The sequence below is a fragment of the Mytilus trossulus genome, chromosome 11, assembly GCF_036588685.1.
Source record: "Mytilus trossulus isolate FHL-02 chromosome 11, PNRI_Mtr1.1.1.hap1, whole genome shotgun sequence".
In the NCBI taxonomy this organism is placed as follows: domain Eukaryota; kingdom Metazoa; phylum Mollusca; class Bivalvia; order Mytilida; family Mytilidae; genus Mytilus; species Mytilus trossulus.
Window position 1 is genome coordinate 12122886 of NC_086383.1, and position 26527 is coordinate 12149412.

General features: G+C 31.8%; 1 protein-coding gene across 8 annotated transcripts in view; it reads left to right on the forward strand.

Moving 5' to 3' along the window:
- The window catches only part of LOC134690733 (PHD finger protein 3-like), a 45455-nt gene extending 23049 nt beyond the window's left edge, over nt 1-22406 (forward strand). For 6 of the 8 annotated variants that reach the window (XM_063550773.1, XM_063550776.1, XM_063550775.1 and 3 more), the window contains 13 exons: nt 1122-1715; nt 2950-3093; nt 5769-5928; nt 6812-7208; nt 8165-8324; nt 11100-11216; nt 11693-11827; nt 12737-13182; nt 13501-13651; nt 14271-14360; nt 15122-15317; nt 16152-16502; nt 18828-22406. In XM_063550773.1, the coding sequence (XP_063406843.1) occupies nt 1122-1715; nt 2950-3093; nt 5769-5928; nt 6812-7208; nt 8165-8324; nt 11100-11216; nt 11693-11827; nt 12737-13182; nt 13501-13651; nt 14271-14360; nt 15122-15317; nt 16152-16502; nt 18828-21454 (5568 nt within the window). In that variant the 3' untranslated portion in view covers nt 21455-22406. The remainder of the gene's footprint in view (nt 1-1121; nt 1716-2949; nt 3094-5768; nt 5929-6811; nt 7209-8164; nt 8325-11099; nt 11217-11692; nt 11828-12736; nt 13183-13500; nt 13652-14270; nt 14361-15121; nt 15318-16151; nt 16503-18827) is intronic. The other 2 variants (XM_063550779.1, XM_063550778.1) reach the window with 2 other exon arrangements.
- Nucleotides 22407-26527: the final 4121 nt, after the last annotated feature.

A 26527-nucleotide genomic window follows, 5' to 3' on the forward strand; every position in this document is an offset into this window, starting at 1 on the left:
TTTTGGAATATCATTTAATTTAAATTTCAGTTAAAAAAAAGTATCTTATACGATGATAATGCATTTTCTTTTGTGGTACTATTTTTTTTGGCGTAGGCTTATTTGATATAAATATGTAGTCGCTCAGGTAGTTCATTCATTTGAAAAAAGATGTCTCATCTAACCATCCGGCGTGTTCAAATATGGCGAGGACCATTTTCACTGTTGATAAGCTGTAATTTGGTGTTTTTACGTTTCAAAATGAAGTGAACGGTTGAATATATAATGTATTTTCAAAGCAGACGAAGAAATAATCATGCATGAAGAAATGTACATATGCAGACAGACCTACGATGATTTGTTTGAAGTAGACTTATATTAAAAAAGGACATTTTCTATCTGTTAAAAACATGATTTGATTTCATTTATTAACTTCCAATAGATTATTTAACGGCGAAATTCACGGTAAAATATTAAAACGAGAAATCATCTTTGACATTTCAGCGCAGTCATCCGATAACATGTTTTTGTATAGTTCCGGCTAATCTTTTCTGATTGGTCGACACTCTAGCGAATGAATTAGATTAATACGCTGTTGCTAAGGACCTTAGAAACTAGCGATAATTTTCATTCTCGCTCTACACGAGTGATATGAAAATTATCACAAAAAAACATCAAAGGAAAAATACAGATAATAGCGATAATAAATAAAATGAACTAGACTTAGATAACCATGCTTATATTGACTTATAAATATGATTGATTGATTGACTGGTGCTCAACACAACTTTAAGCCCTATTGTCATGGCAGTCATTTTTTGTTGGTGGAGATTAATTACTTTATATTATCATAAAATAATGTCAAAAAAATAAAACGTTTATTGACAATACACCTTATTGCTATTTTCCACCATTATTGGACATCAAAATGTTCCTGTACAATTTTGAAGTCTTAATACAAAATATCTGATGCCACAATGGAAAAGGGGTTGTTGTATGACATCAATAGTTCAAGATGGGCAGATTCTTGGTCAAACGGGACAGATTTCCAAATAGCAATAAGGTGTATAGTCAATACCGTACTTTAAAATAATTTGTCAAAACGGATTAAGAAAATTGTTGACCGTATTTCTTCTTTTCAGTCCAAGAAAAAAGTCCTTGAAGGTAAGAAAAGTGAAAATAAAGACAAAAGTCCTGTAGCTTCAGGAAAAGTTGATAAGAAAACAGTGCCAGGTACAAAAGTCACGGAACACAAACTAGCTTCAGGATCATCTTCTTTGAAGAGTGAGAAAAAGGTCGCAACACAAAAAACTGGAGAAACTGTTATTGTGAAAAAGGGTTCTAAGGAAGCTGTAGGAAAAGTCTCCTTACTAGGAGGAAAAGTAGAGAAAGTGATTGGTGCTAAAGGACAAGAGGTTAAGGTCATGACCTCATCTGGAAAAACTGAAAAAGGGACAGTGAAAGGTCAAGAGGTCAAGGGAACAAATTTACCTGGAAAATTTCAAAAGGATACTGTAAAATCAGAAAAGACGATAAACACACCTGGTAAAATTGAAAAAGGTGGGACAACTGGAAAATCTGAGGTCTCAAGTACATCTGATAAACATTCAGTCACACCTGGAAAACTTGATAAGAAAGCGGTTAAATCTGAGAACTTTCTGGAAATATTTACTCCTGATAAAGCTAAAATATTGGCACCTGTCAGGAAAACTTCTACAGAACAGAAAAAATCAGAGGTAATTACATGGATATATTATAGGATTTTGTTTGTTTGTTTGTTTGTTGATAATTGTTTGTTTGTGTTTCAGTGACAGATATTGACTTCCAATTCGACATTTAAGAATCTAATGCATTCTGGGTATTATTTTCAAAAGCATACACCAAAATGTAGTGATTGGTTTAAAATGTTCTAAACAATAGAAATTCAACCAATGAAGAACTTTGTAATGTTCTTTTCATATTTTTTTTACAAACAATGAGATAACCCAAATAGTCATTTAGATTCTGAAAAGACGAGTTTAAACTAATTATTTTTGTTTTCAGTTGCAGATGTTATTAACTGTTAAGGATATAACAGGCTATTATTTGAAATTGGAACTATTTTTAATTATGGAATTTGCATAATTTCTTGTGTTATTTTTTTTTTAATAAATTCCATGTTTATTTGGTATTATAATCTTTTAAGCGGTTAATAACACTTTCCATACAATATATTTTGGTTAGATAGTGTTGTGCGCAGCACAGAGCATTTCAGTACAAGGCAACACATATATCAATGAATAAAATTGTTTACAAATAAACATGGAATTTATTAAAAATTTCAATAACAAGAAATCAAGCAAATTCCATAATTAAAAATAATTCCAAGTTCAAATAATAGCCTGTTATATATTGTTTTTTTCTTGCTAAGTCCTGTTACAGTTTTCAATTTAGAACTTATAATTATTTACAATTTAAGAATACATGGTATGCAATAAGAGGTTTGGTTATTGTTGAAGGCTGTATGGTTTCAGATTGATAGTTGTTACAATGTACCTTCTGTGTCATTTAGTATCTAGTGAAGTGTTATTCATTGTCAGTCATATTTATACTAGCTATATATCATGTTTATAGTCCGTCAACATCTTATGAATACAACGGAATCACCATAACACAACAAGATACCAATACTGTATAAATTTCAGAAATTATTGCGTGCATTTATTATTGTGATTTTGTCATGTTAGATTAAAATACGAATTTAATTTTTACGATATTGAGAAAATCTTGTTTAAATTATTTAAAAAAAATGAAAATTCTAGTTTGAATTATTGCGATTATAACTGTCACATTTTTGCAATAATAAAAACATTGCAATCATTTCTGAATTTACAGTATATGTTGAAATGATTACAAGCTATATTTAGTCTCACTGTCTAGATCTTGTGAATACAGTGGAATCATCATAACGAAAATGAATATAATTAACAGGAAAAGTTACCCCGGTGTATCGGACCTAAATGTGGCAAAGTGTCGAGGTGGGATTCCGTGTATTGTAGTAACGAATGTATCATCAATCATTCACAAGACTCACTTAATATTATACATAGTCAGCAAGAACAGACAACGGTCAAGGTAGACAACTTTAATGTCCTAACTCAATATAGGCTCTTTCAGAATCTAATGCATTCTGTGTAATATTTTCGAAAAACGTACACCAAAATGTTGTAATTGATTTAAAACGTTCTAAACAATAGAAATGACATTATTTTCATTTTGGTGTACGAACAATTAGATTACCCATAGTTCTTTAGATTCTGAGTAGGGGAATTGCATGTTTATCTGTATTGTCAAATACTGTGGGATCAAATTATTGGTCGGATAAAAATATTGTAGGTTTTGTGGATACAGATGTGCCAGAAATTTAAATTTTCAACAAATCACAAATTTTATATTCGCTGAAATGCAGACTTTTGCAAAACTACCAAAAATCGACCAACCATGAAAATGCATGTATTGTAAACAAACTTATTTTGTGAGTTATCTATTTTGAAACGTTCACGAATAGAAAAATGATGCTAATTGGAATTGGCATGAATATGTATAACTTAGATCTTTCCTTATAAAACAACATCAAGAAAGATTAGAAAATTGCAAAACTTAAATCGGTGTGAAGTGTACTAGAAAGGGTTTAACGTGAAAATAAAATAACCGCTAAAATAGTTTTTTTTTAACAGTAATCATAATTCCACAAAAATTAGTATCCATGAAAATAAATGAATCCACAGTATACATGGTATAAAACATGTTAAATTGGGGATACACATCTTTTGACTTCATCTCAAATACTGTGAATTCATTTATATTCCTGAGTACCAATTTTTTCTGGGTTGAGAAGAAATTGTAGTTTAATTTTGCCAAAGGTTGCATTCAAGCTTTCTAAAAATTTCCACATCCTTTAACATCCAAATTATAATGAATCAACACAAGTGAACGTGAGGAAATAAAACTATTTCTTTTATTATAATCTTTTGACTCAAACTTCTGATAATTTCTTACATTTTTTATACATATTCTTAAAAATCAAATGTTATTTTTCTGGAGAAAGCTGTGTTTTACATGTTATAAGATGGTTTTAACAGTCAATTTTGAATTATTAACCACATTTTATTTATTTTAAATAAATCTATCAGAGGCCAACTAAGGTAAGAGTGCATGCATGTTGTTACTTATCTGGGTTAACTCTCTAAAAAAATTTGGGAACAGTCTGTTCTTTAGTGTTTATAATTAGTTTCGACTCTTAAATTGCTTTAGTCCAACTTACCATGCTTACATGAATTTTTTTTTTTTTTAACAGAATGAGTATTATGAAAAAGTTCATTCTAACCATTAAACTTTCTTACATGTATCTGTAATTTCATTATGAAGTAAAAACAATGACCCTAGCACAAAAAAAAAGTTTGATATAATTGTTTAAGTTTGTATGTTTTAATGTATTAAATATTGTTGTACTATGAAATTGGTATACTATTTTCAGAATTATATCTACTGTGCGTTATCAATGAAATATAATTATTTTCAAATTATGCAGTACTCTTTACACAAATTAAAATTTCAATTAGCATCATAGCAGGATTGTGGTGAAGAGGAAATTACCAATTTTAACCATCTATTTTGGAAAAATATTTTGGCTGTAGAGTGATGCAAAATTCTGCTTTGAAACTATGGAATAATTTATTTTTGATTTCATCATGAAAAAAAACCACTGGTTGACTAGAGCTCATTTGACAAGCTTTTGCTTTATTTTCCTTTAAAACAACATGTACACAGAATACCTTGGGGAAAATGATTTAAACTGTCATATTCATCATTTTTGCAGTTGGAAGTTTTCTAAAAGTGAATTGGTGAAAAGCAATTTATCTACTTTAAATAGTTTGTTAACTTGAAGTGAGAGTACTGTACTTCTTAAGGTGGTGCCTTACACTACAGGGAGATAACTCTGTAAAATCAGCTAAACGTTTTAATTATATGGTGTTGTTGAGGGAATATCAAGCTTCTCAATGATCAAAATTAGTGTTTGTCAAACTGCTATATAACCATGATAACCAGTGTATTTTTTCTGATACAACGGTTGGTTCAAAATTTTTGTTAAAGGGTCAAAGTAAATACTTTGGTTTTTTATGAAAATTAAAACAAGCCAAACTATTTTTAGAGAAAGTGTTGGGTACCACCTTAAATGCTTTTTGAAGAAAACTGTTTATTTGACTATGAAACTTATACATGTGTACTCTAGTTGATAGTTATCTAATAAAATGCTTAAACCAATATGGGAAATAATTATATATATATATAAATATATATTGTAATCATGATCATGATGATAGACTTATAGTAATAGTAGTAGAGACTGTATGATTGTTTTGATGTATCAGAATGATTTAATCATTTATTCACTTAGTTTTGCATGATCACAGTTTATTAACCTTGATGGTATTTAATTATATTATTCCCCATGAACGAGGACAACAGCCATTCCAAAATTGAAACTTTTACAGCCGATTGCATTCAGTTGGTAGATATAAAAGGTAACATCTTTGGTTAGTTTGCTTGCTTGCTGAACTGTGAAGTCATTATTATGTAAGGTATACTACCCTCTTTTTGAAGTAGCGTATGGGGCAAAATATTTTACATTGGATTGTATGGAAAAAAAAACAAGAAGTCCGAAACATTTGGCACAAATTTTGAAACCTCACTTAAGTACATCCTTAAGTCAACTTATATTAGGAAGTATTTGCTTTTTTATTTTCCAGTTGACCGGTGACAAAAGAATTGTCGTTATTGAAAAGACAACTGGCAAGATACTCACTGGTGACAAGGCTCCAACAGAGGCCGAGCTATGTGCCTGGCTCGAGAAAAATCCATCATACTCTGTACTCCTGCCGAGTATTAAAAAGCTCAAGGGTACGGAAAGTAAGTATCTAATAGAGGCCGAGCTATTTGCCTGGCTGGAGAAAATCCTTCATACTCTGTACTCCTGCCGAGTATTTAAAAGCTCAAGGGTACTGAAAGTAAGTATCTAATAGTGGCTGAGCTGTGTGCCTGGCTGGAGAAAAATCCATCATACTCTGTACTCCTGCCGAGTATTAAAAAGCTCAAGGCTACGGAAAGTAAGTATCTAAAAGAGGCCGAGCTATGTGCCTGGCTGGAGAAAAATCCATCATACTCTGTGCTCCTGCCGAGTATTAAAAAGCTCAAGGGTACTGAAAGTAAGTATCTAATAGTGGCTGAGCTGTGTGTGTGGTTTGGAAGGAATCCTTCATATATTTGTTGTCTACCTTGATTGTCCCCCTTTGACAAGCTGTGCAGGTAACATAGAAAAACAGCATCTGTTGGTCCATCTGATTTATTATCACCACTACAAAATGATACCTTGCTAGATTTTTAAGAACAAGTTGAGATTATATCAGTTATTTGTCTAGACAATTTCAAAAATCAGCACTGATCATCTTTGTACAGGAGTTATGCCACTTATAAATATTTTTTCATCTAGAAAATTGCTTTGTTGGCAATTTAATGTATACATTTTTTATAGGATGTTTATGAGAAAAAAAACATGTTGGACTTCAATTGCCTTATGACAAATAAAATATGTGCACTGGTAGATAGTTAGAGAGAATTTTTTATACTCAATCCTTTTTCCTAGCATCACATAGGTCAAGGTAACTGTCAGTAAGAAACTAATTCAAATCTACTCCCAATATTTTTTAAGCTTACATATTGACTTAATTGCCAATTTGTTCACTAAAGAATTTGTTAGTTTTTCCCACTTTCTTACAAAAGATTATATTTATAGTTGCAGGTAAACAGGATAAAGAATCCCATCACAAGCATTCTGAACAGCACGAAAAGGGCTCTCATAATGGCAGTAAACATCATCACCATAGCAACAAAGATAGAGACAGAAAGGACAGCAGTAAGGATCGCAAGAGTGATTCATCCAAAGAACGAAAAAAGTCCCATTCAGATTCATCCAAAGACCAAAAATCACAAAGTACTCATAAAAAACATGATGACAAACATTCCAGTAAATATGTGTCAAGCAAAAAAGAGGAAAAGACAGACAAAAGTAAAAAGGAATCAAGAGATGAGAAGACGGACAAAGGGAAAAGTGACACAAAGACAGACGATAATGGTCCTGATCCAATCAGACTCAATGTTAGAAAGTCACTGAGAGATGCTTTAGCTACAAGGTACACACTGATTTGATATGTTGTAATACTGAAAGTTTAATATCTGTGTCAAAAAAATATGAATATGAAATATATGTTGATATATATAAGAAGATGTGCTATTATGTGTGCCAATGAGACAACTCTTCATCCAAGTCGCAATATGTAAAAGTAAACTATTATAGTTCAAAGTAGGGTCTTCAACATTTAGCCTTGGTTCACATTGAACAGCAAGCTATAAAGGATCTCTAAAAATGACTAATGTTAAACCCTTGAAACGGAAAAACCAACGGTATAATCTACATAAAAAAACGAGAAACGAGAAAACAGGTTCCTGACTTAGGACAGGTGCAAACAAATGCAGTCCATTTAAATGTTTTAATAGGTACCCACCTTCACCCTTACCTGAAACAATAGTGTAATATCACAACATAGAAAGACAGTCTGATATAGTAAAAAATTAAAAAGGATAAAACTGGTTGATTTGCTTAAACTCACTAAAGTATATATTTTATCAGCTGAACAAAGCATGTAAAATATAACGTTTTATTTCATAAGGGTTATTTCATTTAAACAAATTTTGAATCTACACCAGAAACCAGGAAAAAAAAATAATATTCAACTGCAAAATTTACAAATTGTTTGTTAGAAGTGAATAAAAGTATTTAATAGTTTGATAACAGTACTGTAAATTCAGAAATTATTGAGATGGTTAGACAGGAGTATTAATCGCAATAATTTAAACTCACATTTTGAATTTTTTCAAATAATCTAAACAGGATTTTTTTTCAATATTGCAAAAATTCAAATCGTATTCTAGTCTAAAATGACAAAGTCGCAATAACAACTGGACACAATGATTTCTGAATTTACAGTATTTGCTCTTTTAAGTCTTATAATGTTTAAGGGAAGGATTTGAATCTTGGAAACTAACCTCCATACAGAAGTAAAAGTATAATTGTGTGTTTGTTTTTCAGGGCAGAGAAAGCTGACGATGTAATGCTGTCTCTTAGTGAAATAAAGTCCCTGTCACTTGACATTGAAAATGAACTGTTCAGCTTCTTCAAAGAAACGGGTCACAAATATAAAAATAAATATCGTAGTCTGATATTTAACATCAAAGATATTAAAAACAAGGTAGGTGTGCAATGTAATTCCCCATTCATGTTATTGGTTCACCACATCAAAGTTTAGTGGTATCCAGTCAGTTTGTTCAAAAGTAAAATAACAAAAATGTTAAACTCTAAGGAAAATTCAAAACAAAAAATTCTTTATCATATGTGAAAATCAAAATACACAACATCAAAAAACAGAAAACATATTCCTGACTTGTACAGGCATTTCACATGTAGAAAATGGTAGATTAAACCTAGTTTTATAGCTGGCTAAACCTCTCACATCAAGGTTTAGTGGTATTTAGTCAGTTTGTTCTAAAGTAAAATAACAAAAATATTAAACTCTAAGGAAAACTCAAAACAGAAAATCCTTTATCAAATGTGATAATCAAAATATCAAACACATTAGAAAACAGAAAACATATTCCTGACTTGTACAGGCATTTCACATGTAGAAAATGGTAGATTAAACCTAGTTTTATAGCTGGCTAAACCTGTCACATCATAGTTTAGTGGTATTTAGTCAGTTTGTTTAAAAGTAAAATAACAAAAATGTTAAACTCTAAGGAAATCTCAAAACAGAAAATTCTTTATCATATGTGAAAATCAAAATATCAAACACATCAGAAAACAGAAAACATATTCCTGACTTGTACAGGCATTTCACATGTAGAAAATGGTAGATTAAACCTAGTTTTATAGCTGGCTAAACCTCTCACATCAAGGTTTCGTGGTATTTAATCAGTTTGTTTAAAAGTAAAATAACAGAAAACTGACTTGTACAGGCATTTCACATGTAGAAAAATTGTAGATTAAACCTAACGTGACGGTACCCAAATTGTACCTATTTTGACAGTGTTTTCACCTACATTTTTTTATGATCAAGAAAAAAATGTCTATACTGTGTTTATTTTGTAGCCCTATCCTTCTTGATTGTATAGGTACACCAATTTACATTTTAATCCATATTGAGTCATTGAAAAATGGGTTTGAATCAACCTCCAAACTATCCATGATTCTGTAATGAGGAGTACCCAAATTGCATCCATGCTTAGATTCACATTGTCAAAAGTCTAATAACCGGGCTTTTGTTTAATTTCTTCAAATATTTTGAACAATTGGATATTTTTCCATGCTTACTCTTCATATTTTACGAAATGGATACTTATAATATATTGTATTTGCTAATTTTAAAAAGATGACGTTTTGATGACGTCGCATGGTGACGTTTTGGTACATTTTGCTTTTTCAGTAAACAGTCCATCTGTTGATAAAAACTATGAACGTTTTGTGTATATCTAAATATGTTTACCTATGTTGAAAGATGTGCATAGTATCAAATCATAAAAATACAAATTGTTTAGTCTCTAGGAAATCTTGTAAGATTTTTGTTGCTATTTTTTTCTAAATAGGTGCAATTTGGGTACTCGGTGCAATTTGGGTACCCTTACGTTAGTTTTATAGCTGGCTAAACCTCTAACATCAAGGTTTAGTGGTATTTAGTTAGTTTGTTTAAAAGTAAAATTATAACAAAAATGTTAAACTCTAAGGAAAACTCAAAACAGAAACTCCTTTATCATATGTGAAAATCATAATATCAGACATCAAAAAACAGAAAACATATTCCTGACTTGTACAGGCATTTCACATGTAGAAAATGGTAGATTAAACCTAGTTTTATAGCTGGCTAAACCTCTCACATCAAGGTTTAGTGGTATTTAATCAGTTTGTTTAAAATTAAAATAACAAAAATGTTAAACTCTAAGGAAAACTCAAATTAGAAAATGCTTTATCAAATTTAAAAATCAAAAATATCAAACACATTAAAAACCAGAAAACATATTCCTGACTTGTACAGGCATTTCACATGTAGAAAATGGTAGATTAAACCTAGTTTTATAGCTGGCTAAACCTCTCACAGTAAGGTTTAGTGGTATTTAGTCAGTTTGTTTAAAAGTAAAATAACAAAAATGTTAAACTGTAAGGAAAACTCAAAACAGAAAATCCTTTATCAAATGTGAAAATCAAAATATCAAACATCAGAAAACAGAAAACATATTCCTGACTTGTACAGGCATTTCACATGTAGAAAATGGTAGATTAAACCTAGTTTTATAGCTGGCTAAACCTCTCACATCAAGGTTTAGTGGTATTTAGTCAAGTTTGTTTAAAAGTAGAATAACAAAAATGTTAAACTCTAAGGAAAACTCAAAACATAAAATCCTTTATGAATTTATCATTATGTGAAAATCAAAATACAAAACATCAAAAGAACACAATTGTCATATTATTTGTACTTTGTACAGACATCTCTTTATGTAGAAAATAGTAGATTACACCTAGTTTTATAGCTGGCTAAACCTCTCACTTGTATAAAAAAATTGTATAAAAAAAAAACTTTTATAAAAGGGACATTACTCCATTACAATATAAGTTATTTGATTATATGGTCTGCTGAAAAACGTTTCAAGTATTTTCATTAAATCTAAAATAGAAAAAAACTGCTAAAAGGTACATTTTTCAGTTTTGATATAAGACCAATAGAGCATACCTAAAAATACAATTAAAAAATATTAAAACACATTTAGAGGGCAAAAAATAGTTGAACACCACATGTATCTATACAATATTCCAAGCTCTTAATGTTCTAGAAAGTAGTCTCAAAAAGATTTATGGATAAAAGCAAGCAATACTGAATTTTTAAAAAAAAAAAGATAAACAGACAATGATGGCCCAGCTAATCACAATTTACCTGAACATTCTATGATATCACATGTGACTACATATTTTTTTTCAGGGTTTATTTAGAAAGATTTTGAATGGAGAGTTGAAGCCTAATAAATTGATACGAATGACCCCAGATGAACTGGCCTCTAGAGAACTAGCAAAGTGGAGAGAATTTGAAACAAAACATGTTTGTATTATTCAATAATATTACTTACTTTATTGCTGATAAAATTGAGAAAGGAAATGGGGAATGTGTCAAAGCGACAACAACCCGACCATAGAGCAGACGCTCTTTTGGACTTCCAAAAGCTTAGCTGATTTAATACTTTTGTAAAGGTGTAAATAACACTAAATGAGAATATAAGTTAGGTCTTTGGGTTGTGGAAAACAAAAGAATAGCAGTTTGGATAATTGGCATCATACTTATTATTATTAGCCTTCAGTTCGGTATGGTCATTATCTTTAAATCACAAGATTTCAGGAAATACTAAACTGGTACAATGCAAATGGTTGGGCGTATTTTCTTCTAAATAAGTGTATTATGCAATGCTATATAAACGAATTAAGGAGTAAATTTTCTTAAGAGTTAATACTTGTATTGTATAGCCAGTCAAGGTTGTTTAAAAAAACTCCCATCATCAATATCCGTTTCTTACATTGCAGGAACTTGACATGATTGTACAACAAGAGGAAGAACTCATGAAGGAAGGAGAACATTTTGTAAAAAAAACTCATAAAGGAGAAATAGAAATTGATGTCGTAAACGCTACGGAAGATGAGGATCTTACTGTATTAGAGGTTTGTATATTATTTCACTCCATTATAATTTATAATTAAGTTTCAGGGGTTCAGGTGGCCATGTGGTCTAAGTAGTTCTGCACTGTAATCACTAGCCTGTCAACAGTGAGGTTGTGAGTTCGAACCCCTTGTGTGGGTGCACTAGACTCTTATCTTAATTGACTATGATTGTCAGTTTTCCTATCAAAGGTTGTTAGTTTTTCTCCGGTCGCTCCGGCATATAAATGTCACAGTAAGTAGTTAAATAGCAATGAACAAGTCAGTACGTCAAAAGGACTTTTAACTTTCAAATTTGTGAACTTGCCTGTACAACAAATTTCTGATGTCACAATGCTTATGTTATGATATCCTAGTTCGAGTCTATTGTTCAATTATGTTATTACACAGATTGACCTTTGATCAATCAGTATGACTTATTCAGAAAAAAAAGCACTTAAAAAATTGGCGTTTACTGAAATGAAAATGTATAAGTTTCTTTCAGATTACAGAAAATAATAGTAATATTTTTTTGCATAATCAGTTTGATATGTTTTTTGCAGACAAGTTATAATACCCCCTGTCTAATTGTCTGTCCATCCTTCTTCATAATTTCAGCTGGGAATACTGTATGATGTGTTTTCACATTTATACTGAGGGCTGTTCCAGAAAAAAATGTAGGGGGGGGGTTTGGAAGGCACATTGTATTAATAATACATGGGTGATGGGTATCAGAGCAACTTTTCACACTATAATGCACTATAATTCTCAATTACAATTGTCTGGGTGGCGGGTGCTGACAAAAACTGCCTTCCAACCCCTCCATACATTTATTGCTCACACTTTTACTTGTTTTTGTGAACATGAAAAGTGTTAATAAATCATGTTAGTTGCTTTCTAAAACTATTAAAATTAATTTGTATTTACTTGTAGGATCATGGTATAAAAAAGATGGAGCAGAAAAAAGTGGAAAAGTCAAAAGCTGATACACAAGCCTTTGATTTTGTTGGAGGTTTGATAGGGGACACAACTCCACAACATAAAAATCATTTATTCGATCTGAACTGTAAGATATGCACGGGGAAAGAAGCCCCTCCTCGAGCTGTTAAAGATACAACACCTAAAAAGGTTCGTGTTGCTCGAAAAGTCAAGATAGAGGAACCAAGTTCTAGCGATAAAAAAGTGAAAATAAAAACTGAAGAAGAACAAAAGAAAGAAGAAGACGTTGTGAAGGAAGTATTGAAGGCAATTCAAAAAGCAAAGAAAGAACAGATGGAGGAAGAGGCAAAGAGAGCAAAAGAACAAAAACCAACAAAACTAGAGGAACCAGAGCAAAATATGCCAGAGTCTCCTGTAGCTGATTCTACTGTTATTGTTAGGTGAGTGTTAAGAGAGCAAGGGATAAAAAAACAAATGCAAAAACACATAATACAGTCTTCAATCATTGATTCTACTGTTTGGTGAGTGATAGAGATCGAGGAATAAAAACAATCACCTGTCATTGATTCTACTGTAAGTTGAGATATAGAGAGCAATGGAGCATTAACAAACACAAAACATATAATACAGTCACCAGTCCTACTTTTACTGTAATGTACTTATAATAATTTTTGAGGTTGTGTAAAGTTGTGTAATTTTTGAAATCAAATTTTGCAGCCATTAGACTCAAATTATATACATATTTATTTTTATTCCAGGTCACCAGATTCAGCCCTGCAGTCAGGTTTAGAACAAAAATCAGATTTTACCCCCAAAGGACCACAAGTGTGGAAAGGTTTTGTTTCCATGCAGGATGTGTCTAAGTTTGTTACCACGGCATACCGAATCTCAGGACCATGTGATAAACTGGTAGGTCTGAAAACCAGTAACAAAATATACCCTGAAAAAAGCACCCCTCCCCTGGAGGTCATTTTAAAATCTTGATCTTGATTTTATAACCATTAGAGCTATTTTCCTAATGCTTGTAGAGTAAGACTTTGGTTGGCTTGCTTGCTTTGACTGTATAAACATAAGCTCAAGCATTGTAATTAAGATTGACATCTACAAACAACATAGATACTAAGGCATGGCATATTTAAACCTGCACATATTATAATTGAATTTCATTGAATGTTATCCCTATTACAATTGTACAATATAAAAACAAAGCAATCACACTAACCATGGGTTTACTCTAAGCATTAGAAAAATAGCTCTAAAAAGACCCCCTAAAAGGTATTCAGATGTCTGACATTGGACCCCTCGAAATATGACATTATCTTTCTCTCTCACCAAGCTTCTATAAGAACGAACTTTTCTTTACAAAACTCTTTCTTTTATTTTTGATTGTAGGAATTGTCATGATTACATACTCAGTTTGATTTCTTTATTCTTTGATGATTTTTTTTGTGTATATATTAACAATGACATATTTTTTTTAAAAGAATAATACATTAAAAAAATAAATATTTATGGTTTTTTTTCTCAGAATATACCAGACACAGTTCATGTTTGTGGAAGAATATCTCCAGAGCAAGTTTATGATTATCTCTCAAAGATGAGAAAAGTTGGAACAAAGGTATTTTAACTCATCTGATATTGAATTAGAATTAACTTCAAACAAGTTGAATACATTTGATCCATATCCTTACAAAAGATAAGAAGTACAGTGAATAATTCAGGAAAGGTATACTGACTTAAGTGGTCTCTATACACATTAGGTCCAAATGGAGCTTTCATTAGTACAAGCCATATTAATTATGTGTACCAGATGACCAGCGGGAAAAATGTGAAAGCATAAGAACATAGTATATATTCCAATACACATAAATAACAGTGCCTGGTGATGTTTCATAACCTGACCGGTTTCAGTCCAAGAAGGATTATGGAATCTCAACCACCAGTTAACTGAACCGGCAGTTAACACTGAACCACCGTTTACCATATCTATATAAATAGGGTGCAGTCATTAATCCACCTCTGATGAAGGTTCTTTTTGGACTGAAACAAGTCAGGCTATGAAATATCACCAGGCGCTGTTAATTATGTGTATTGTCATATAATGTTACTATATTTGTATACAGTGAATAATTCACTTTGGAGGATCAGACCAACTTATTAGGGGTTTAAATTTGGCTTCAAAATAATAGATTTGGACCATTTGAAATTTTTAGCAAAAGGTCTTCTATTATAAACCAATGGTTACATAGAAAGTATCAGTGTAAAGGATGAATAGGTCCTTGACTTTTGTTATCTAAAGATGAATAGTCCTCTCCTAGAAAACAGGACCTTGAACCCACACTAATTAAACCCCTGCTCATACAAATTTGTGTTTTGTAGGATATCATAGTACTACGATTCATCCCCGGACCAAATGAAGAAAAGACATCCTACATCAATCTGTATTCATATCTCAACAGTAGATCACGATGTGGAGTGGTGGGGAGCGTCTCAAAATACATAAAGGATTTCTACATACTGCCTCTAGCTTCTCATAGTAAAATACCTTCAGTCATCAAACCATTTGTTGAAGGGGGTAAGTGAAAGACAACTAATCGTTTCAGAATCTACTGCATTTTGGGTAATATTTCAAAAGTGTACAACAAAGTGTTGTGATTGGTTAAAAACATTCTAAACATTTGAAATTCAACCAATGCCATGACGTTATTTTCATTTTGGTGTATGAACAATGAGATTACCCATAGTTCTTTAGATTCTGAAAAGCGAAATTGGCAAAAGAGGGAGAAGGTAACAAGGGGGAAATCTCAAAAACCAAAATAAGTAGAAAAACAGATAAATGATAATGTAAGGAAAACTCAGAAAAACAGCCTACAAAATCCTATAAACAAACAACAGCTCACAAAGCTTTACACCAAAAAAAAGAAGTGAAAGATAAAAAAGAGACATTGAAACTGAGTCGTTAATAAACTGATAATGCCTTGGCAAAAAAAGGAAAATATTTAAAGACAAACAAGTTAACAAAAAAACTAAAGACCAAATAACAGGAACCCAGCAATAAATGGAAAAAATTGATTTTACACTGGTTAAACTTGAGTTTTACATGGTCAACACACTGCATCATTTAATAGCTGACTAATATATGTCTCTTGTCTAACAGCAAAATATTATCATATAGATCAAAGTAAATTATATGTTGGTTTTCTTTTTTTAATGAAATCCTGTATGAAGTCATTTTGGGCCCTTTATAGCTTGCTGTTTGGTGTGAGTTGAGGCTCTGTGTTGAAGGTCATACTCTGACCTAATATTGGTAACTTTTCATATATTATGACTTGGATAGAGAGTTGTCTCATTGGCACTCCTACAACATCTTCTCGTGTATGCTAAAGATTTTATTTATTTTTATTTTTAGGTTTGGAGTTAAATCGTCCTCACATGTTACTAGCAGTTATTGTGAGGCAGAAATTAAAGCCACATGGTGTCGAACCAGACCCTAAACAAAAACATCGGCAAGGTCAAGTCGGCAAAGTTCGTCAGCAGGAGAAACGACCATATACTCCACCAGGGCAGAAATCTTATGGACCACTTCCTAAAATCCCTAAAATGAGCAAACCAGGTATAGGTTTGAAATACAAATCTAAATCTAGTACCATGCCATCTAGTTCTACTGTGACATCAATGGTTACCATGACAACTACTACTTCCTCTGTAACGCCCTCTGGTGGCAGTGATCCCATTGTGGAAGTGTATAGTTCTGTTGTTGGTGGGTTATTATATAACAGGAAATCTTTCGGTACCAGTGTGTTATTATTTTGTTTGTGATTTAGAATTGATAAATATGATACTTTGAAACCAATTCTTGTAGATTGATTGAAATTCAATTTTCGTGGATATCTGATTTTGTGGTTTTGTAAAATTCTGCATATCAGCCTTTAAATTTTGTACTATGTTCATTATTTAACTTTGTGGTTAACAAATGTCCTCAAAAATTGGAATCCTAGGAAGAATAATGAATCCAAAGTAAAATTTGAAACAAAATAACAATTATTGCTAACTTTATCTGAAATTATCTTCTGTCTACTGAATACTTGCAAGATCTACAAAAAAAATCAGAAAAATCTTTGCTATTTAAAATGAAATATATTTACTACACAGTAAGGATTTCCTTGAATATTATAAAACGATTCTCTAATTATGAATTTTTAATGAATTGATTATAAACTTTCAAATACATGTAAAAAAGTTAAAATTCCAAAAAGCTTCTAATATTCATATATTTATAATTTAAAAATGGTAGACAAACTGGTGTAGAAAGGTTTCACTGTTCCTTGGTGTTGTGATCTCATTTACTTCACTTTTCTTTGGTGTTGTGAACTCATTAACCTCAATTTTCCATAATGTTGTGAACCCATTAACATCACTTTTCCTTTGTGTTATGAACCCATTAACTTCACTTTTCCTTTGTGTTGTAAACTCTTTAATTTCACTTCTCCTTGGTATTGTGAACTAACTAACTTCACTATCACGAATGTTGTGAACTCAATAACCGTTCTGTTCCTTGATGTTGTGAACTTTTTAATTTCACTATTCCTTAGTGTTGTGAACCCATTAATTTCATCTCTCCTTATTGTTATGACTTCCTTAACATCACTTTTCCTTAGTGTTGTGAACCAATTAATTTTACTTTTCCTTAGTGTTGTGACTTCCTTAACATCACTTTTCCTTAGTGTAGTGAACCCGTTTAGCTTCACTATTCCTTAGTGTTGTGAACCAATTAATTTTACTTTTCCTTAGTGTTGTGACTTCCTTAACATCACTTTTCCTTAGTGTAGTGAACCCGTTTAGCTTTACTTTTCCTTAGTGTTGTGAACCAATTAATTTTACTTTTCCTTAGTGTTGTGACTTCCTTAACATCACTTTTCCTCAAGTGTAGTGAACTCTATTAACTTCACTTTTCCTTGGTATTGTGAAACCATTAATGAGTATTCTAAAAATTATTAAATGATAGGAATAGGGCAATCAAGTTAGTATATTGTAAGTGGTAGGGTTGTATTTGTTGAAAGTTTTGAACACAAACAATTGATAATTCGTGAATGTTGAGGATCATTAAGGTTCACCCTTTAGTGCATTCAATCTTATCATACAATAACTTGAAAGTAAGCACTAACATGTCCAAAAATAATACCCAGTGATACTCCATGCATGAACACACTATTAACCTTTTTATTTTACACCTATGATTGTTTTTGTATATTTACACTTTTTCAATGTTGACCTACTTTTGTGCCTAGGACTGTTCCAAATAAAGCAGTTTGGATGCACTAACATCAGATTAATATGCCTTTTCATTGAAGTTTTATTAGAATTATTAGTAAAATATTTTTTTATGTGTGGTTTAGTGTCTGATAAAGTAATTGGCCAACCTACACTCCTCATGTGTTTTCTTTAATTCTGGAACAGCCCTTAGCCAATATTGTAGGGTAAATGATATATGTATGGTTTAAACTTAGGAAGCATATTGTATCAATACTGTTGTCATAGAGCTGGAGGTCATAGGTTTGATATTGGTCAGATTATACCAAAGACCCAAACATTTTATATATTCTACTACTTCACTAAGCACACATCATTTAAGAGACAGCATACTTGGTTTGGTATCAGGTAATATGTCTGTTTGCAGGCTGCATATTGTTGTCTTATTGACTATAAATTGAGAATGGAAATTGGGGAATATGTCAAAGAGACAAATACCCAACCAAAAAACAGAAAAAAAGGCTTTTGCATGTTACAAAACTCAACATGTCTAGTACAAAGCAGGTTTTAAATTCATGTCCAAATTGTCAGAAGAAATAGATAAACATGATAAATAACGACATAATAAAAAAGAAATAAAAACTAACAGAGACCTCAGACAACTACTTAATTTGAGGCTCCTGACTCAGGCCAAACACATAAAAATGTGACATGGTTTATAATGTTTGTGAGCACTTCAGCATATATATTTTCACTTATATTTGTAAAGTTCAGCATATATATTTTCACTTATATTTGTATAGTTCAGCATATATAATTTCACTTATATTTTCAGAGGAACCAGAACCTTATGACCCAGAGAAGCCAACAATGGATCCAGTTCCTCCAAAATCTAGTGATGAAGCTGTGTTCAAGAAACCACTAGCCCCATTAGTGAAACGTTCATCCCCGTCATCAAGTCCTGGATCAGTAAAAACATTGCCAGGAGCTGCCAGTATTGTTTCATTAATGATGGACAAATTAAAACTGGCAACAAATGCCTTAGAGGCTAATGAAACAATTACTGGTGGATTGTCTCCAATGGCAACCATCACGGACAAACAAAAAATATTATTAGAACTTACTCAACGAGTGTGTGAACAGAAGAAATTAATTGAACTAAAGCATGCTGGGAAATCTGTACAAGATCCAGCTCTTCCATTAGTTGCTGTGGCAAATGCTATGACAGCAATAAGTCAGATTTCAAAAACTCTAGTCTCAGCGCCTAAAAGGGCCGCAATATCAGCCTCACAACATAGTGCAAAAACTCTAGTGTCTGAAAGTGATGGTGTTTCATCTACAAAAATTGATTCATTGGCATCTTCAAGTGAAGTCAGTACAACATCTTCTATAGAGACAGACACAGAACTTTCTCCTTCAGCAACCTCTTCCAAAATGTCTGCTCCTACTGCTGCAGGAGCGGCTGATGTGCAGTTACTTGCATCAAAAACAATTGGACTTCTGCCACATGAAGTTGCAGCGCAATCAGAAAAAATGTCATCTATGCCTGAGGCTTTGCAATCATTATTTTCAAGTATTCCAGGAAGTTATAGTCATGTGACTAAATTTAAAGAAGCTGATCCAATCACAATCGATAATAAGAACGACAATGATGAAAAAGAGGCTCATAACATTGAAACTGAACATGAACAACTAGAAATTAAAGATTCAGCAAAAGAAAATGAAAACAAAAAATTAATCGAGACTTTAAAACCTACAGATCCTCGTCAACAAAAAATGGCTGACAAAACTAGACAGGCTGCAGCAGTGGACAGTTTGAAAGAAGGACCTAATATGTTTAATGTATCATTACTTGAATTTGATTATGGTGACTCTGATAGTGAGGCTGATGAAATTCCATCTACTACACCAAGTGAAGATCTAAAAGATGACGACACAAGGCCATCATCTGTCATGTCATCATCTAGTGAAGAGTCACAAGACTCTGCCAATATTCCTCATTTACAATATCCTCCATTACCAGCCGAACCAGAGGCTCCTCCGCCATTACCTGAAGAGCCCCCACCACCTCCACCAGACCATGCTCCTGAGGAGGAGGAGGTTTCAGAAGAGGAAGAAGAGACTGGTAAAAAAGGAAGAAAGAAAAAGAAGAAAAAGAAAAAGGGTAAAAAAGGAAAACCTGCTCCAGAAATTATGCTTGAAGCCAAAGATCCTATTAGCAAAGCTATACTTGATGCTTCGTTCAGACGACTGATGGAAAAGCAGCAAGAATCAATGGTCCCTCCTATGTCAGTCCCAATGTCTCCTGTTGTAGGACCACCACAGGCAGTTCCTATGACTGTACCTGGTATCCCAATATCTGGAGCAGGTCCACCTTTTCAGAGTCAAGCAGTGCAAGGTTTAATGGGTCCAATGCCTAATTCAAAGCCAGCATTACTACCAACACCTCTTTTAAATCCTCCTGTGGCAACAGTCATGATGCCACAAGGCCCTCCAATGGGTATGCCACAGCCTTCACAAACAGTACAACAACCTATTGTTCAGAAGGCGATCCCAAGTTTATTTGACCTTGAAGTGACTCCATCCAAAAGTCTTATTATGGGGAAAATACGTAAAGATGAACCTGGAAATGAATTAGATCGTGAATTACTTGATCTAGCTGATAATGACTGGAGAGCTGATGAGCCTCAGGACTTAGATTTAAGACAAGATCAGGATTTACGTGTCATGGATGTTGATATGAGACAGGCTACAATAAATAAACCCCCCGTGATTCCCCCAAGAGTGATATGGCCAGAGGATGTTGACCATAGAAAAGGAGGGCGTTTTACCCCAGATCCTGTATTCGGTTCTGATTTACAATTTCCTTCAGAAGATAGTGATTTAAGAAATTTCTGCTCTCCCTTAGATCAGGACTATAGGCGTAGAGATATGCCACAAAATGAAATGGGCAAAGACAATTTTTCTGGTTCAGCTGAGGACCAGGATTTTAGAGTAAATCAGAACAAACGTGGACAAGGAAGGGGGTCACATGACAGAGATTCAGATGGTCATGATCGAGGTAGGAGACGAAGACATGAAGACTCCTCACATAGAAAATCCAAAAGGAGGCGAAGAGATGATGATCGCTACCATTCAAGACACGATGATAGAGATCATCGTCATCGGGATAAAGATCAAAGAAAAGATAATAAAGATGAAGGCTTGCCTGAAGATGTAGACCAGCGTCCAAAATTAGAAAAGCAAGTTCCACAAGCACCAAGATTATCAGATAAGGTACCAGTTCCCCCGCCACAAGTTCTGGCACAGAAAGCCGCAGCTGAAATAAGTACCCCTAAGGTACCTCCACTCAAGCCACCACCATTGCCACCAGGAATTGAAGTGAAACCATTCACTCCTTCAACTCCAGTAAATCCGCCAAAAAGAGTCCAACCCCCTCCCCCAGGAATTGATGATTGGTGAAATTTTTATTAAGAATTTGAACATGGAAGATGTTATATTTAACCTGACCTACAGATGGTGACTAAACCCTATTCCTGTAAACATCTAATTACGCTATTCCTGTAATGCTAATGGTTATTGTGAGGTTTTTTAGGGTATGAATATTGCCATTGTAAAACATCTGTTTTTAGAAATGAGGATATATATCTTTTTATTGTCAATAAGACAACTTTTTCTGATGATAGAGATGTAGTGTTATGTCTTGTTTGTTTTATTTACTGTCAATTCAGAAATTTTTGTGATGTTTTTATTTATTGCTTACATCTTGACAAGATAGGTTTTGCAAAAATGAACAGTTGAATTCTTAATTTTCATTAGAGTCATCTATATGCAGCATCTCCTAAACTAGTAATAATAAATATCACAAAATGTGTACATTGTTGAACCATTCTATAATCAATGCAAACAAAAATATCAGAATTGACAGTAAGATATTGCTTTTCAATGTACAAAAGTAAATTTTAGCAGAGATCATTAGTCATGATATTGTCATAGTATTGCTGGAATGCAGTTCAATTAGAGCTACTTTACTAATGCTTGTATGTCAAAGGTTTGGTGGGCTTGTTTGCATTGCTTGTACAAATGTGATATTGATAGGCGAGGCTTTAGCTTGTACAATACTAAATTAAACATTTACACAAACAAAGCAAGCAAGCCAACCAACCATTTGAAATGCAAATGTCAGGATAATAGCTTTAAAATTTATGACTCAGTAAGGGATCATAGATTTATTGTTACAAAGAAGCTCCAAGCATGCTCGGAGGATGCTCTACTTTCCATAAGTACTATAGAAGTGGTGTAGATTTGATTGACATCTTAATGAATCATTATTATTATTGTCGCATAAACTGCTCAAAAGAGCAGTTATAAAAAGGTGTGAGCATCTTCTGAGCATGCTCTGCTTTCTCTTAAGGTGGTATGGGTGTCTTTCGCCATCTTGGATTGTAAAAAACAGAGAATCTAAGGTCCATATTTTCTATCAAATTAGCAAAATTTGATGCAAGAATGCAGATATTTCATGTGTTTTTACATTTAAAAGATCCAATTTATAAGAATATAACTTATAAATATAAATATATGTACAAGTGTAGATTATTTTTGGTTGTTTTTAAATATTTTGAAATTGTCATTTTAAGGGGAGGTAACTCTAAAACAGTGCATTTTCTGTTGGATTGTTCATGGAATTTTTCTACTTTGTATTTTAGCCGGAAAAAACGCACGGTGACCCTATCTTTTCTTTTGATATTATCAAAGCATTGTTTGAAAGCTATATTTTCCTAATTTATTTTACAATTCTATCATTTCGTTTAGTTTCTATTCACAAAATAGTGTTTTTTCCTGTATAATCCATACAAAATTTGTCATTTTGTCACTACCCGTAGCTTGAAAAAATGCACGGTGACCTATCATTTTAATAACATTTTTTAACATGTATCAATAGATACTACAGTTTGGCAAAGTATGAACAAATTCTATCATTTTTATTTTAGACTCCCATACCACCTTAAGAATAAATTTATGATCCCTAAAGTGTGTGTATATTTCATTGAATCTCATCACTGTTATTTGATTTGCATGAGATATTTACATGTAAGTGTGTCACATGATCAATGCTGGTTTAAAAGTTTTTATTTTTATTTCTCCATATTGTGAGCTTGATAGTAACAGAAGAGAGGTACAATAAAGCAAAGCAATTTCATTTTTTGTCTGTTGAAACTTGTTAATGTAGTGGCTTTGAATTATCTTTAAATCATGGATGACATACAATTTTATACATTCTTAAGTATTTGTTTGATCAATTTAAGAGTAGTTTTCATGAAGTTGTTGCAAACATCGGGGATGTATTATGATTGGGGCAATTGTTATGAAATTTTGTTATTTATAGCAAATAAATGCAATAAATTTAAAAGAAAATGTAAGAAAAAAAGTATGAAGATATTCAGAAATATGTTTAAAGCAAGAAAATTTGTAAAGGTTAAATCTTTTGAAACGTATACTTTGCATTAAAAGAATTCAGGCATCTTTAATAAAAAAAAAATCATTTTGTCAGAATGAAGCATCATCTTGGCTTACTGATCAGGTATGCAAAACAAGGCAGAACTAAATAAGAATTTAAAATAAAAACTATGTATACTATGGAAAAGGCACGTAGAGGCTCAGGCATATGTGTTGAGATTTTATGTTATAATGTAATTAATATAAATAGTGATGTCCCAAAATGTTTCACACATAAATCATGCATTGTTTATTCTGTTACATATTTTGGATGTTTTTAATTGATTTTATTTTAATCAGCTTTGTTAAAGGATACTTTGACATCATGTTGGTGTATACATTCAATTTATATGTTGTTTAATCATGTTGAAAAAATAAAACAAAAAAGAGATGTCTGCTTCCTGAATCTTGTCACCCTAAAACTTTTCCAACTTTTTTTCTGTATTTTATAATCAGCAAAATCAATAGTTTTTTTGTCATATTCAGAATTTTATTTAATGACCAGTAAGTTGCACTTGCAAGACATAAATTTTTAAAGTTTCACTAAATTTATTATAAATCTGGCTGATTTAAGTCATTAGGGAGTACTAGTAGTCAAACATTAAAACAGTTTGTAGAAGGGGAAACAGGTATATTTTATTAGCTTAATTTCTATTTTACATATTTCTCATATTTGAACAGATAGAACACAGAGTTTAATAATTTTTCCCGTAATAATGAAAAAGTACTATTTTAATATTTCACTTTGAAATTGATTTGAGATCTGGTTAATAGTGGCATATTAAACATATCAATATTTAGTACAAGAAATATAACAATTTTCATGAATACTAACAGGTATTTTGTAGGAAAATTAACATGCATAGATTGTAAAGTATGAATGGGAAACAAACATGCAAGATTTTTGTACCTATTTTCATGTGCATAATTGAAAAATTCATTTGTTTTAAAAGTAGAATTCTATATTACATTGTTGTATGAGAAATAAGTTGTTGTGAGTGAGTTGAATGACATTTTATTTCATTTTAACATTATTAACTTTAATGTGCTTAAAACGTTATTCATATTAGTATATTAAACTGAATGCTTGTTAAATAAAGACCAAACTCTTTGTTACAAAACTGTAAATTATCATTAAATTAAAATTTCAACTGCCTCATAACTTTTTCTATCCAAGAAAAGACATTAAATGAGTATACTTGTACTGTCAGGAGGTAAAGTTTAGTTTTCAAATTTCTGAGAATAAAAGCCTAATTGTGAAGATGGAGTAGTATTAGATTATTTTATTTTATAATTATAATTTATGTTCAGATGAACAGAAGTTTTCAAAATTGCAATTTTCCAGCATACAAATCAGATACAAACAAACACGGTTGACTGATTCCAGTTTTAGAATAAAATATCAGAAATTTACTTTGAGCAAATAGAAACCTCATTTTAAAGTTATTTAAAATTTAAAAATATTTTTCCAATAGTTTCAGTTTGCAATGACATGCAATGTATGAAGAACAAAATAGTCTTGAAATTACCAAGAAAGAATTTTATAGTTTGTCTGGGCGACAAATGGACAAATTCAACCAATACTGATTTTAATTTCATAAGTTATTGAATCATTAACTTAAAAATGCCTTCAAACCATCATTAAAAACAACTAAATGTTCACTTTCATGATTTGTAATAATTTTTCTCATTAAATCTTACTTTGTTTACATCTATACTCTTGTGTGCCTTTATATTAGACAGTTGTATTGTTGGGGTGTTTTTTTACTTCCTTCTTAAGTCTTCTTAAGTCTCACAGTGAGTTTGTTTAATTTTTGTTGTTTTTCCATCAGTCAAAATAACTTAATTATTGCACAAGTTATCTAATTAAAAAGTTATTCATGTCTTGAAATGCAACAGTCTGTGTAGATGTGACAACTATAGCTATTTACCCCCATTGACTTGCTTCATAAAATCTGTGGCTTTTACTGTAAGAATATAAGAATTGTATGTTTATAATTGTAATCCTTTGTGTTATCTACAATAGAATTCAATACAGAACCATTTCATTCAGTAACAGTTTCATTCACTATCAGAATTGTACAGAAATATATGTACACATATGTGTATAAAATTGTGTGTACACTTTTATGTTTAAAGTGTTATGTACATTATTATTTGTACTTTTGCTTGTTGTATTTGTTGAAAGTTATCATAAAATTGTGAAGAAAATAAAATGGGAAAAGTGAACAGAATTGTTTTATATTTCCATCTAAACACACACGCCATTCTATATAAATATTGAAGTATAAAAAGCAAAATCAAAAAATCAAATAAATACTGATCTCAAGGAAAATTCATAAAGGAAAGTCCCTTTTTAAATGCCAAAATCAAAAGCTCACATCAAATTACTGACCTGATACAGACATTTTCTTATGTAAAATATGGTGGATTAAACCTGGTTTTTATAGCTGACTTAACCTCTTACCTGTATGTCTATCACATAGAATTACCTTGTATTGACCACGATTTGTGAATTTAACAAACATACACCAGCTTTGATTATTTGTAATATCTTCAATTTTTCACTTATTCTTACAACATTTGTATAAACTTCAAGATTATAAAAAAAACGTTTTTTTTTCTAAAGTGAACATTGATTGGTTAAATATTTCTCAGTGTGTTTGAATTTGTTTGTTAGCTTTTTGGTCATGAATGTTTGTCTCTAATATTTAATTAACTGTGCACTTGTATTCAGATATCGCAGATCAAATTTATTCGTTCATTGTGTAATCATACGTTTTTTGATTGAGTTAAGTCTGCCGATTGATATTTTATCGTATGTTTTTCTATGTTGTGATGTTATGCTATTGTTTCAGAAAAAGGGAGAAGGTTTGGATCCATTAAAACGTTTAATCCCTCTGCAAATGTTTGCACCTGTCCTAAGTCAGGAATCTGATGTACAGTAGTTGTCGTTTGTTTATGTAATATATACATGTTTCTCGTTTTGATTATATAGATTAGACCGTTGGTTTTCCCGTTTGAATGGTTTTACACTAG